The following is a 13,760-nucleotide window of genomic DNA, read 5'->3' on the forward strand; positions in this document are numbered from 1 at the left end:
AACGCCAGTACTGTTATCAATATAAAAAGGTAGGGAACAGTAGGAAGGGGTATGATTGCCCTCCCTTTCCACACCAAACAACAGACGAATGTGACCTGGATAAAGCCTCTCAAAACCCATTTTCAACAGCTTTAGCCTGGGTGGAGAGTTTGTTTTGGACAGCCAACCGTAAGACGAAAAAGCATAAAATCTCCTCCATGGAACCACAGCAGTTTAATGCCATCCACAGGTGTCTTTCTCGGGCCTTGGTTCCTCATATGCAGAAGATATGGAGAACTTACCTCTAAAAGGAACCCAAAAATTACTCTGTAATAACAATCCCCAACACCAACAAAAGGAAAATATGACACTGCAACCAGTCCTGTCATTATCGTTTTATCTCCCAAAACACAAACTGATGATGGACAAACAATAATGATTAATATATAAAGAACAAGGCTTATTGTTTCGCTCAAATCAGAAGAACAACGTGAAGTAAACATTACAACCAAATATAATAGCAACAAACTGACGACTGGACATTTACAAATACATTAGAGGGCCTCATGCTAGCTACCTCGTGCAACTAAAGCATACAAGCACTCAAAGAAAGACAACGATTACGCGGATGTATCATGTGGGTGACAGGCTGCTGAAGATGCGCTTCAAACCGGGGCATGCTGAACGTAACCTTCCCATGCTCACCGAGCATATCTATTAGTTGGAGAGAATATTTCTAAAATAAATATTTACAAAATTCTAAACAACAAAAATACTTACAATTGACTAGAGTACGAAGGTAAATCAATAGTTGTTTTGCACCAATCTGGGAAGCACAGACACGCCAAAATGGGCTAAGAATCCATGTCCGACACGTGTCGTACACACCAAAAATGTGTCTGGAATTTTTTTATTTTTTAAAATTTTCGGACACAGCACAGACACTCCGCGGACACACGTGTCTGGAAATTTTTTTTTTTTTTTTTTTTTTTTTAATTTTTAATGCTGATATGTCCTGTTTTTTTGCTTTGTATTACCCTTTTGGTATTGTAAATGGTAAAAGTCCTGGGTCAAATGATGGATGGGAATAGATGATAGTATACTGACTTGTTTTTGTATCTTTTTTGGGGACTACCCTATAGGTTTTTGTAAATGTTAAGTGCTAACAGTAAAGTCCTGAATGTTAAATAGTCATGAATGTTAATAGTCCTTTCTGTTTATGCTTTTGTATTTGGAGTAAAGTTGCAATGATGATTAAATGATACTAGTTATTATTAATGTCTTGTTTTTTATTTGGTTTTTTAACTATGCAACATTTTTTTTTTATGGTTTATTAGTTATGAGTTATGATTTGAGTTTTTTTTTTCATTGTGAGATTGATGAAAAATAGTAACACTCAATAATTTTTAAAGTACTACATCACATATATATATATATATATACTATTCGCCGTGTCCCCGCCATGTCCGTGTCCTAGTTTTTTGAATTTGCCGTGTCTGTGTCGTGTCGTGTCCGTGTCCGTGCTTCTTAGGTACCAAAAAAAGGAAATTTTATTAAATTTGTTATTTAGTTTAGAAGACCTTTAATTACACTCACCTTTGGACAAAAGCGGACGTCAAGAGTCTCCAGCATGGTACATTGTGATACAGCAGCTTCAACCATTTCTTCATCAATGTTGCAAGACTAAAGAGACAGAGAAGATGCAGCAATCAAAATAAAAGAAAATCAGGGAGCTAGATAAAACAAATCAGAGCTGTATAAGGATAAATATAAATCATTACAGATTAGATAAATGGACCCAACAATACTTTTGAATGATTAACCAATGATGAGAAATGAGTTATTGCATAGATAACCAGTAAACAAGCTCAAAGCTTACTGCACGGACACACACAAATGATGCCTTTACAGAACCAACCTAACCAATGAATTATGGAACTAAAGGCATTCCAGTAAAGAGACAAATTTCCTTCCCCCCTCCAAACTCACAAACTTTCCACCCAAGAGATCTTGGAGAAAAGCCTGTGTGATGCAATTTCAATGTTCTGACAAGAAAAAGTTCCTCATCAACAATACAAACATGCACGTGCGTGCACAAGTAGTTTAAAATTTCAAAGAAGCGACAATTAAGAACTTCAACTATAGGAGGACTGTCACACACCTGAAGAAAAAGGCTAGTCAACCTTGGACAATCGAGCTTTAAAATTTCCAAGGAGCAACAATTGCTGAATGAAAAAAAAAAATGTTAAGAACCTTGGTGGATTTAACAATATAAGAACCAGAAAGAAGCACAATCGAATAAAAAGAAGGAAAAAACGCCCCGAAAACATACCTCAAATTAAGAAAACACAAATTAATACAAGCAATATCAACTTCTTTCAAATTTGCAGACAGGGAAACATTTAATGATGACAAGTGCAAACAACGTGCCATTGGAGGAATGAGAACTTTCTTAATATTCGGGCAACCAACGCAGTTGAGATTTTGCAACAAACGATTGGGCTGCTCAAGCATCACGTGGATATCATCTTGAGAAGATGAGCCAGATGAGCCATAGATGCTAGGCAGCTCAGAAAGCTGATCTCCACTAAAACCCCAGTTCAGGTCGTGCATATTCACACATCCATTCAAGCTCAAATGAGTTAGATGTGTGCAGAAAGCAAGTAACTCCTCTATGGCAGACTGGCAGAGGGTACCATATGACAAGTCCAACTCACAAAGGGAGGGAAGGGCACCTTCTTTGTAAAGAGCCTCCAGTGATGAATCAGTGAGATATTTGCATGCTTGCAATTTCAAAACCTTAAAGAAGGAAAAAAGGAATCAGTACACAGAATAGGTAAAGAAAGAAGAACAAGAAATATAAACGATGTAAACAAACTTAGTTGTACTCTAACCCACGGAAAGGAGATATAAAAGCACACAAACTGAAAGTGGACCTCGTGACTACTCTATTTTAAAGTGATAGAAGAGTATAAATGAATGAAAGCAAGATGCCTGGTCAAACACAATACCCACTTTCTCTTGTGATGGAAACTTTTATCCCCTAATTTGAGGCAAATTGGAAGTCTAGCTTATTCATTTCACATAAATAATGTTCACTCACCACATTAAAACACTACTATCTTCCTTGCCGACACCATAATCACTCAGTCAAAAGATTCTTATCATGCACTCAGAAAACAGATTATTTCACAATTTTGAAGAAGAGAAAAATATGGACTAGAAGTCTAGAACCAGCCATTCAATTGAAGTGCATCAAAAGGAGAGGATCCAACAATTCTTATCAACTTAGTTAAGAGCAATTGGTAGGGTTTTTCTTTCTCTTGATAAGAGAAGGTAAACGAGTTACGATTCGTGCTCTATACTATATACGACTCAAGAGAGAGTTGAATGGCAAAAAAGAAGATTATGCTCCAAACTAATTTAAAGACACCCAAAGCCTGACAGACCCAGATGAACTTCCTCTAGCATTAAATTAAAGCAACTATGTTATCTTAATACATGTATCAATAAATCAATAACATATTTAATTATTTATGGACGTGTATGTACATGTAGGATCCATTGCTTGGTGTAAAAAGCTTGGACCGACAAGTGTTAGGACATAAATTTAACTTTAAGAGAAGCCAAAATAATGACAAAGGATAGATTTGTCTCCAGTCTTCTCCCAGCACCAGTGGGAAGATGGATACTAAGTAATGTGAAATTTATTTACCCCAAAATAAAGAAAAGAAAAAAGAAGGGTACTAAGTAATGGCTTTTGCGCATGTGTCGTATAATAACACTCATTAAACAGTAATAGTGGCTGCGCCATAAGGGCACCGGACAAATGCATACACTTGGATATGGGAAATACCTTTAACTTCAAACAGGACTCGAAAACAGGTTGCAAGTTCATCAAAAAAGTGTAGGATAAATCAAGCAATGTCAAATTTGGAAGCCATCGCAGAGATAAGAGCCCATCAGAACCAACAGATGGGCAAGACATCAATATTAATGATTCAATGAGAGGACATGATGCAGTTGTTGCAGACAGACAATCATCCTTGAGTTGGCTGAAAAAAAAAGTGTCAGCTTGAGCATGAGGAGAGGAGAGGAGGGACCCGGGCTTAACAAACACAAAGAAATTAACATGACCTGCAAAAGGAAGCATCCAGAGACGTTAAGAGAGGGCAAGCAATGGAAGCTTCAGATAATACACCGCATCCTTTCAACTCAAGTAACACCAAGCGTGGTGCTTCAATATGGAGTACATTAAGTTTGGGACATATTCCCAAATTCAGTGACTGAAGACCAACCTGCAACAAAAACATACTTTCAGCGTTACGCCTGGCAGTTCAAGGTACAAGTCAAATGTCAAATGTCAAATGCCAAATGCTTGATGCCATGCACGTTGCAAAAGGCATGCCAATAATCAAATCAGATGAAGTGATACCACATCACACAGCATTGGCATACAATATATATCATTAAGTAATACCACATCACATAGCATTGACATACAGTATAAATCATGTGACATACACAGACAGGTTGCTAAAAGTATCTCAATGTCTAAATCAGACGTACATAGCATAATTCAAATGTCAAAAAAACTCATGGAAATAATGTAAAGATCTTTTGTGGGACCTTAAAAGCGAACTTGCAAAATGGATCTGTCAGTTAAGGAGGTTTTTGACCCCAACAAAGAATAGTAACTCAAATGTTCATATATAAAAAAAAAAATCAAATAGTACCATTTTTTTTTCATCTTCACTTACAGGACAAAAATATGCTCTTTCGAGGTGATCACAGCCATCCAAAGAAACATGCTCAAGATAAGGGCATTTGAGTTCAAGGGAAGTAATAGCCCGGCAACCAACAAGGGAAAGGCTAACTAAAGAAGTACTGCAGAATCCAACAGCCGTCAAGCTCTGAACAAAGACAAGCAATCATATTCAGTAATAATTTCCCAAGAAAGAGCAAATGCACAACCAATGAAGAAAAAATTACATGATACTATAAGTATCAGTATCAAGCATGAGCAAACCAGGCTGGTGCAGCCACAAATCCATAACCCACAAACACATATGGGTGGGAGAAAATAAGATTCCAAACAAACAGAATCTTGTAGTGCTCAACACTAAAAATGTCGAAATGATTCTCATAATTTGTTCAGGAGGAAAAAAAAAAAAAAAAAGAAGGTTGCCAATGCAAAAACTTATTTTAATGAAATGGTGTGGAATCACCATCAACAAGCAAATCTGTATTCTAGAGAATTAATCCAAGGATTAAACGAAATATGCATGGGAAGTTCGAAAATCATGTCAGGCCAGCATATTATCAAGAACTAATAATTTTAGCAGGACAAAATCATGAAATAAGCAAATTGCAAAGAGCTACAATTCACACACCCCACAGTTATCAAGAACTAATGATTTTAGCACAGGGCATCCACCACCATCGCTAAAAACTTCACATATGGAATTTGTCAGAGATTCACAATCTGTAAGGTCCACTTCTTGCAAGCACTGACATTGCAATGCCAATGTTGTTAAGCTTTCTTGCTTTTGCAACACTAATTTCTGCATGAAAACAAAACGAATAAATCATTCGTTAGGATTTTACCTCTTTCAAAATGATTATGAGGCATGAACTTAACTAACTAGTTAAACGAAATGGCATACTTGAAGCAAATTTGATGTGATGTTGATACGTTGGAGAGAAGGGCAATTGGACACCGTAATAGACGACAGCATGAGACTTCGTAAATTTAAATCAACAAACCTGAAGGCACAATAGCAACAAGAAATTACTGACTGTGACAAGATTACCCACAAAAAAATAAATAAATAAATAAAATATAAAAAAAAAAAAAGCAAAGATTTTGAATGAGGTAGCAAAATATACTTGCGACAGTGCACGAGTCTTATGTTCTGAAGACGTCGAAGCTCCAAGGACACTGATGCCAACAAGCTGCAATTATCAAGTTCCAAAACCTATAAAAGACAGAATTTTTTCACAACATTACACAAAATTCATTAATAACATCTAGGCAACCCCAGTAGTTGAAACAAGTGAAAGGGTTCAAACCTCCAACATGTAACTATGAGATATTGCAGCCATGGAAGCTGAAGTTATGCCGTCGCAACTGTGAAGCTTGAGAACTGTCAACATTGGCAGTCTTACAGACTTCCAAGAAAAGTAAGAAACTGTCATCAAAAAGTATTATCTAAAGATCACAACAATAGAACTGTTTGAAGGCCACAAAAACTTACCTCAAGAGAGATGTTTGGACAGTAGGATGCATTCAGAACATGGAGATTACCACAAGTTAGGGCTATTTCACGAAGTGTTTCATCACTAACACACGAACAATTTGACATATCTAAAGACTCTAAATGCTGGCATGATGTTGCTGCTGAACGAATTGCAGCATCTGAAAGCTTATGGCAGGAAGCTATATCAAGATCACGCAAAAGAGGGCAGATGAGTATAGCATGTGCCATACTACTGCGCTTCAAAGACAAGGTTTCCAGCTGCGGGCACCTGCAATACATGATACTTTTAACACAAAATTTAAAGAAGTCAACCATATATGATGTTTACCTAATTAATAGCTACTTAATCACCTGATAGAGATACGAAGCACACGGCACTTCACAATTTGAAGCTGCCGCAATCTCTCGTGGTATATGGGTATCTCTTGAATACCGTTGCCTAGAGCAGCATCATTAACAATCAAACTTCTCAACATATGGCACTCTGTTAGGGCTTGGAAAAAAGGTTCCCCTAGTTGTCCTTTCCCCAAGGTTAAAGCCTCGAGATTTCTGAGAATCATCGGATATATCAGCAGCAGTACTAACATGCTTCTGTAAATAACTATGCAACAACATGAAGGACAGTTTACCTTAATGAAGAAACTGCTTTCATAACAAGTGAGTGAATAGAAGGAGCACCACAAATGTTAACTTCAGTGGCATTTGGATAGCGGAGACACATATCCTCAACTGCAAATGCACATAACCAGTGAGCATTATGGTAGCCACTTGGTATTTTGCAAAGAACAAATACTAATACACATCTTTTCAAGTTCAAAAATATAGGATAGCAAAATAGAGGGAATTATTTTGGTAGAATAACTAATTAATTTCTCTCCATAAAACATGCATTTTGCCCTTAACCACACTAACCTTGGTTCTGTTGGTGTAAACCCAATTCTCACCCATTTCCCCTTGGAAATAAAACATTAATCTATAGCATAGCATTGAAAATTACTGGTGAAAATGTGAAATGTATAAGGATAATTCTCAATCTCTTAACTTTTTAAGAGATGAAAGGGAGATGGAACCCCAAAGTCTAGACTCGTGAAACTACAACGGATTATGAACTTTGAATATAACTTTCCTTCCAAGAAAAATTTCCACCATAATAAAATCAAATAGTAACACTAATACACATATATTTTATAAGTAAATAATAACACTGATATTAGGTTAACAATTAACTAAATCCACCTTCCACCATAAATCTCGCACCAACCCATACCTTCATCAATTATATTTTCCCCTCGCTGATTTCTACAATTTTAAATGACAACACATGTTATACTGTGATTCTGCAAGTGTACCTACTACCTGCTAGAATATAGTATGTACTGCATATCACATCAGCTTTGAATTTCCTGGATATCGCTTTCACACAATTCAAGTCAACTCAACTAAGCCTTTTCCCAACTATTTGGGGTTTAGTTGCATGAATCATGTTCTGTTATCCCATGCCATTTAAAGCTGTAAGCACGTGCTATCATATGTTTTATAACTATCTCAACGCATGTTAGTTTTGGTTTCTCCCTTCCACTAGTACCCTCAATAAGAACCACTTCATTTTTTCCTAGCCAGTGCAATTATTGGCCGTTGCAGCACGTGAACAAATCTTCTTAATCAATTTTCTTCAATTTATATCCAATTTGTGCTAGTTCAACCATCTCACCGAATACATTAATTTCAAATTTTATCCTCTCTTCTTGCCCCACATATATCTCAACATTTGCATTTTTAATATACTCATTTTATGAATATATTGTTTCTCAGCCGCCTAACATTATGTGTCTGTCTAATAAGTGTCAATATGCTATAAGCACTCCTCCATTTAATGCATCCCTCTTTATTCTTATGATTAACGCCATCTCCAATTTCTCCCTCTCTGTGCATAGTTGAGTCTAGGTGATCATAATGCTCGCTTTTCGGTATCTCTTGACACTCAATGTTGACTATGTCTCCAGTCCGTTATAAAGCTTCCCTTAGACTTCTAATCAAACAATTTTGTTCCTATTATATTATATAACACATACATAAATATAATAGAAACACGTACATAAATATAATAGATCATAAGCTAAATTCTCCATAACACTTCCATAAGTTTTTTATAAGGTATCACATAAACCACACGCTATCTAAATCAAGCGGTATCAATTGATGCCCCATCAGGTTGTGTTCAGGGTTTAAGTTCTAGTGGAGGGATATGACTTCCATGCAGGAGTAAGGAAATTGTAGAGCTTAGCCTATGGGGTAGGCTTGAAGAAAAAGATTATTAAAAAAAAAAAATGTCTAACAAATTCTTGGGCACAATAAGAAAGCAAGAAGTTTATGTTGAAATAAACACACCCCTCCAAAAAAAAAAATGATTAAACAAATAAAATGGCAGTTTAGCACAACATAAAAATAATACTAACATTGTTGTACGGTAATGTTCCTATTCTCAAAATTCAAAAACCTCCAGAAATCTTCATGGGCACTAGCTGCCCGCCACTGCCTGCAGACCCTAGCAGCTTGACAAAGATTGATGTGGTCCAAGAACGAGAAAACCTGACAACACAGGACAGTGTTGAGAAAGCATCAACTAAGTGTTAGAAGCAAACAGTAACAAGTAGTTCCCTACAAAACCAAGGCAATGGTACCATATGCAATAAGTCGTCAGTAAGATCCATTCGAACTTCTAAATCTTCCATTTTTGAAGTACCATCTTCCCTCCTATTGCTAGAATCAAGGAGATTCTCTTCACCACTATCATTTAACATTGGAGAAAGACCATGTGTACCACTGGTAAAGGAAGCCAGATTATTGTAGTCCCTCCCATGCAAAATATAATTGTCAATATCAGAAGATGCAGCAGCTGCAAAATGGCAATCCCAGTCTCTGCAAAGGTTTCCATCATCACAATTCAAACCCACCATAATAATGTATCTTACATGTCAATCTTAAAATCCCATGTTAGATTCAGCATACAATGTATTTCAAGTTCCATCAGTAAATATGTATCAGATTTCCAATGCATAAGGAAGTTTCTTTTCACAAGTAATGCTCATTAAAACATGAATCCATGACATCAGAAACAGTAAAAATATCAACTCAGATTAAGAAAGCAGTACAATTAATACTTGGTACCAAAATAAATATATGTCAAACCACAAAGTCGCTGTGTTAGAAAGACTCATTATTGGGAAAAACTATTCAATGTGACAGCCACTGTGGTTTCAGCATCTACTGGCCCTATATGGGACCCACAGTTGATGGTGGAATCATGCTAGTTATCACACAGCTTGTGTGCCGGTGACATGAAATGATTTCTCCCATTATGGTGGGGTAGAACATTCTTCTATTCCATCGTTCATTCTGCCAAGAGTCAGATATTATGGCATATTACTAGAAGGGTGCGACTACGAGGCTGAACTTAACATACTTCAATTTGACATTTCTTCAACCACATTTTAATCATAAGTTTGGCAATCAAAATATGAAACAATTATAACATCAAAAAAATAAAAATAAACCATTGTGCCTTTATCTAGCAGAATTTATTTGTTGTTTAAGAGAAAATTGACTACTGAGATAACAATATATGGGAATGCAGGTCTAATACAGCTTCATTGGTCACAACATTCTCAACTTCTCCCACCGGGTACTTTTAGATAAATGAAGTAGAAAAGTTAAACTAAAACTTCAACAATTAATGTAAATGAAACAAAATTAAAATAAAGCAGAACAATCCCCTACATGATTTATAATTATAATAATATTAGGGTTTTGCTGTTTAATGAATGTAGGGACTCTAAGAATTTGAAAATACCTCATTGCGGGCAAGCTTTCCATCCTAATGAACCATATTAACAGTCTTGAGATAGATCTTTTAGTTCACAATTCTTACATTACAACACACAATCCGAGTAATTAACAAGTTTCTAGTCAGTTTTGCACTTTACAAACATCTTGATGTTAAGTAGAGATGGGGATGGGGCATTGGTCCACATGAATTATGTGATTTTAGAACTGGTTTGATGATAGATTTATTGGTTACAAGCCACTTCAGATGTGTGTTTCTAGTAAGATGGCAATCTTTTTGTGACAAGTTGTGGTGTTCGCAGAGGCATTTTCCTCGTATGGTGGATGTTTCCTGTTCCTCCAGTTTAGGTTGTTTAGTAACCTATATAAATTTTGGTTCTTAGCCACTCATGTCTTGAATTACTTCTATTACATTTTCTAGTTTATATATATGAAGTTCTTTTGCTACTTGCACACACAGAGTATTCATACAAGTAACAATCACTATGTCATAGAAATTATAGATATGTGAGGGTGAGATTCAGTTTAAATAAATAGATGGTCCATCTAATAGGTGTAATCCAATTATTCTAAATTAACAATGTAAACATTTATATTCCATAAAGCCGGCTCTAACATTTCATGGAGTACATGACTAAACATGCCCTATCAAAATTGAGTCCAAAATGGAACTCTTATTTTGGGAAGTGCTGTTTGTAAAATGGATTCCTCAGGTTTAGTACTTAAGAGTGAATGGAATAGAAACTCATCTAACCATTATAATTGGAGATACCATGAAGGAGGTTCAATGAGCAAGAAGAATTTACTGGGAAGCTGATAAGAAAACTAAAAATTTTAAGATATTCCCTATTCCTATTCCTATGGCGTGGTGTTAGTGCTCATAGCTGTGGTGATTTAATAAAGGGGTTTGCTCTTAATGAGTTTGGGGCATTATTTCCATGAACTGTTAGTCATAATAGATCACTCTTGGAAGATTTAATAATGTTTGAGGTAGTGGGTCAACACCATTTCATTGAGATGGAAGCTTTTTAACAGACACTATGCTTGGATTGAAGGAATTTAAAAATGGAGATATCCTGGCTTATACCATGTATGCTTTAAAAATGAGTATGAAGGGGAAAAAAAATGGAGGATAAGACAAGTCAAAAAATTCCCCATTTTCGAGTCAAAAGCCAAAACAAAATTCGGATCACATAACACAATGCACTCCAAGTGCATGTCCAAGTCCGAAAAACATTAAACCCATTGCATCCTAGAAATGGACTCTTACTATTATGAATTTAGATCATTTAAGAAATTGTTGTACCTGATTTGAAATCACTTAATTTAGTTCTCATTTACATTAACCATTGAAGTTTAATTTGTCTCTTCTATTTCATATTTATCTAAAAGTAATTGTTGGGAAGAATTGAGGAATGGAATAATTGCCAGATTAGTCACCCTCCTGCCCTAGGGATATTAGTCACCCTCCTCAATTAATAATATTATCTACAACCAAAATATGTACATGATCATATAACATACGAGTAATAAAGTTAGTTATAGTGTCTGTTGCTCTTCAGACAGATAAATCAAGAACCAAGAAATGCATTATCAATCAATTAGATACTTAATTTCAAGAAAAATCAGATAGACACAGAGAGAGGGTCCTCACAGAGAAAAAGAATGAACTTTAGGACGTTTACTATGAGAATCCCGAAGAAAATTCTCTGCGTCCAATGCAGGTGACGAGGACGAAGGCTCTCCAGCCAAAGCCAAAGCCAAATTAAGCTCCACCATGTCCTGACCACTACCGGAGGCGGAGGCGAACTGATCCGAACTTCCAGCACCATCACCACCAAGAGAGTGAGCACTCTCTCCATCTACATCATCCGCCAATGGCCGTAACTCAGAAAACCTCTCCAATGAAAATCTACCCCTACCAGATTCATCGTTTTCCATATCCTCAGACTTTCCTTCTTCACTCTCTTTTCCAAAAATGCCCTCCCTCCTCATCATCTCTTTATTATCTTCTTCCTTTTCCTCGCCGAAACATAAACAACACCAAATCTTCATGCACTCGCACAACAAAAACTGTGCAATTAAAGCCCCAAAGGTGAGGCCTTTGCAAACCCTAATTCAAGATCTCTCTCACACATATCTCACCCTCCTGAAATAAAAACCCTAACTTGACACATAAAAAACCCTAGAAATGGCACATCGATTCGGCCGAGTGGATTTACAAACAAAAACTATATAGAGAGAGAGGGAGTAGAAACAGAATGGATTTTTATTTAGCTAGAACAACGAATATAATCGACAAGAGATGAAGGTGTAGTAGATATATATACGTAATATAGATATAGAGAGAGAATCGACGGAGTGAGAGAGATTGATTTGAGTAGATCTGATCGGATCTTTGGTTCTTCGTCTGTGCGTCTTCTCTTTCTACTTTGAAAAGATCGGCGGGTAATGGCAACACTAGTAATGTAATGGTAATGTCTCTTTTCCCTTTCTCTCTCTCTCTCTCTCTCTCTGTGTGAAAAATCGTACTTATACGGAAGTTTCGGGCAGCTGTTACCAAGACTGAAGCCAAGAAATTATTTCTGAGTTTTCAGTTTCTCTGTCCCTTTTTTCTTTTTCTTTTCTTTGAATTTTAAAATACAACTAAAACACGACGTCGTATTTCAGGTTTACTTCTTGCTACAACTTTTTTTTTTTCTTTTAAGATAAAATTTCATTTTTGTTTTTCGTAGCTATCTAGTACTAATAAAAATGCACGAGTTGCACATGATTAAAAATCTAATTTGAATCAACGTTACAAAATTAATCTTTTGAATTAATGACACAATTTAATTTATTAAACATTTTGATGATAATTTTTTTTTAATATAATTTAACAACACTGAGAAAATTTATCAAATCGTGATTTTTAAACTAATTGTTGTCAAACAAAGAAACATCACACAAGAGTAAGTAGTTACACAATTTAATGCGCTATTAATTATGAAAATAAGACTTAAATGAATAAATAATACAGTAAGTAGTTTTGGTGATATTTAATTGCTCAAATATTATGCATAGAAATTAGATAATAATGTATTACACTATTTACAATATTGTTCAAGCAATGAATATTCTTTCTTCAAAAAATTATAAACCATGTGATATAAAGTACATTTAACAAAAAATATGGATTGGAAAAAGAAAAAGAAAAAAAAAAAAAAAGTCACATTCTAGAAGTAACATGGCAAACACGCATCCCTTTTTAGTAGAAAACGATTAAACAAAAATTATAGTTTCTAAATTATTCATATATTTATATGTATACAAGTATTCTAAAGGTGCATAATAATATTATACTAAAATAAATAAATAAAAGTTAATTGCCTATTTCTCAAGGTTCAAGTTCACTACGGCAAGTATGGTCTCCTTATTTTTTCTTCAACGAAATAACTAATACAGTAACATTGTCGTTCTTATTTAATTCAAAAAAGTAAATTTGTTTCTAATTTAAATATAAAATGAAAAGATATAAAATGTATAAACAATTATTAATAGTATACACATATATTTGTGTATTAAAAATAAAAAATGGTAGTGAGAACTAATCATTACTATTGAATTTAATCAAAATTTATTGTTTTTGAAGTTGTTGAACCAATTAATTTGTTTTTTTGATTCATCTTAGATTCGAGT

General features: G+C 35.2%; 1 protein-coding gene across 3 annotated transcripts; it reads right to left on the minus strand.

The window, feature by feature from the left end:
• Positions 1-398: 398 nt before the first annotated feature.
• On the minus strand, positions 399-12,658 carry LOC132286146 (F-box/LRR-repeat protein 15). 3 transcript variants are annotated; one of them, XM_059788410.1, is made up of 17 exons: positions 11,737-12,658; positions 8,921-9,158; positions 8,696-8,828; positions 6,869-6,968; positions 6,591-6,788; positions 6,237-6,507; positions 6,052-6,150; positions 5,869-5,957; positions 5,646-5,745; positions 5,373-5,543; positions 4,740-4,892; positions 4,117-4,277; positions 3,836-4,034; positions 2,312-2,778; positions 2,141-2,204; positions 1,576-1,662; positions 399-805 (listed from the first exon to the last, which is right to left on the minus strand). In XM_059788410.1, exons 1-17 carry the CDS (start codon positions 12,135-12,137, stop codon positions 716-718), a joined length of 3,021 nt encoding a protein of 1,006 aa, XP_059644393.1. In that variant the 5' UTR covers positions 12,138-12,658; the 3' UTR covers positions 399-715. The 3 variants fall into 3 exon arrangements, 2 of the variants coding, with proteins under 2 accessions (XP_059644393.1, XP_059644394.1); XM_059788411.1 differs by having other exon boundaries at positions 399-693; positions 11,737-12,657; XR_009472689.1 differs by lacking the exon at positions 399-805 and adding an exon at positions 1,898-2,024.
• Between the last annotated feature and the right edge of the window lie 1,102 nt (positions 12,659-13,760).

This window comes from Cornus florida, unplaced genomic scaffold, assembly GCF_030987335.1.
Source record: "Cornus florida cultivar Cherokee Brave unplaced genomic scaffold, ASM3098733v1 CherokeeBrave_3.0.0_Hap2_Chr11, whole genome shotgun sequence".
NCBI lineage: Eukaryota > Viridiplantae > Streptophyta > Magnoliopsida > Cornales > Cornaceae > Cornus > Cornus florida.

Coding starts and splice junctions, on each gene's coding strand:
- LOC132286146 (XM_059788410.1), bottom strand. CDS start 12,137: ATGAAGATTTGGTGTTGTTTATGTTTCGGCGAGGAAAAGGAAGAAGAT. Junction 6,969..8,695: donor GAACATTACCGTACAACAAT/GTTAGTATTATT, acceptor GTGCATTTGCAG/TTGAGGATATGTGTCTCCGC. Junction 4,035..4,116: donor CTGGATGCTTCCTTTTGCAG/GTCATGTTAATT, acceptor TTTTTTTTTCAG/CCAACTCAAGGATGATTGTC.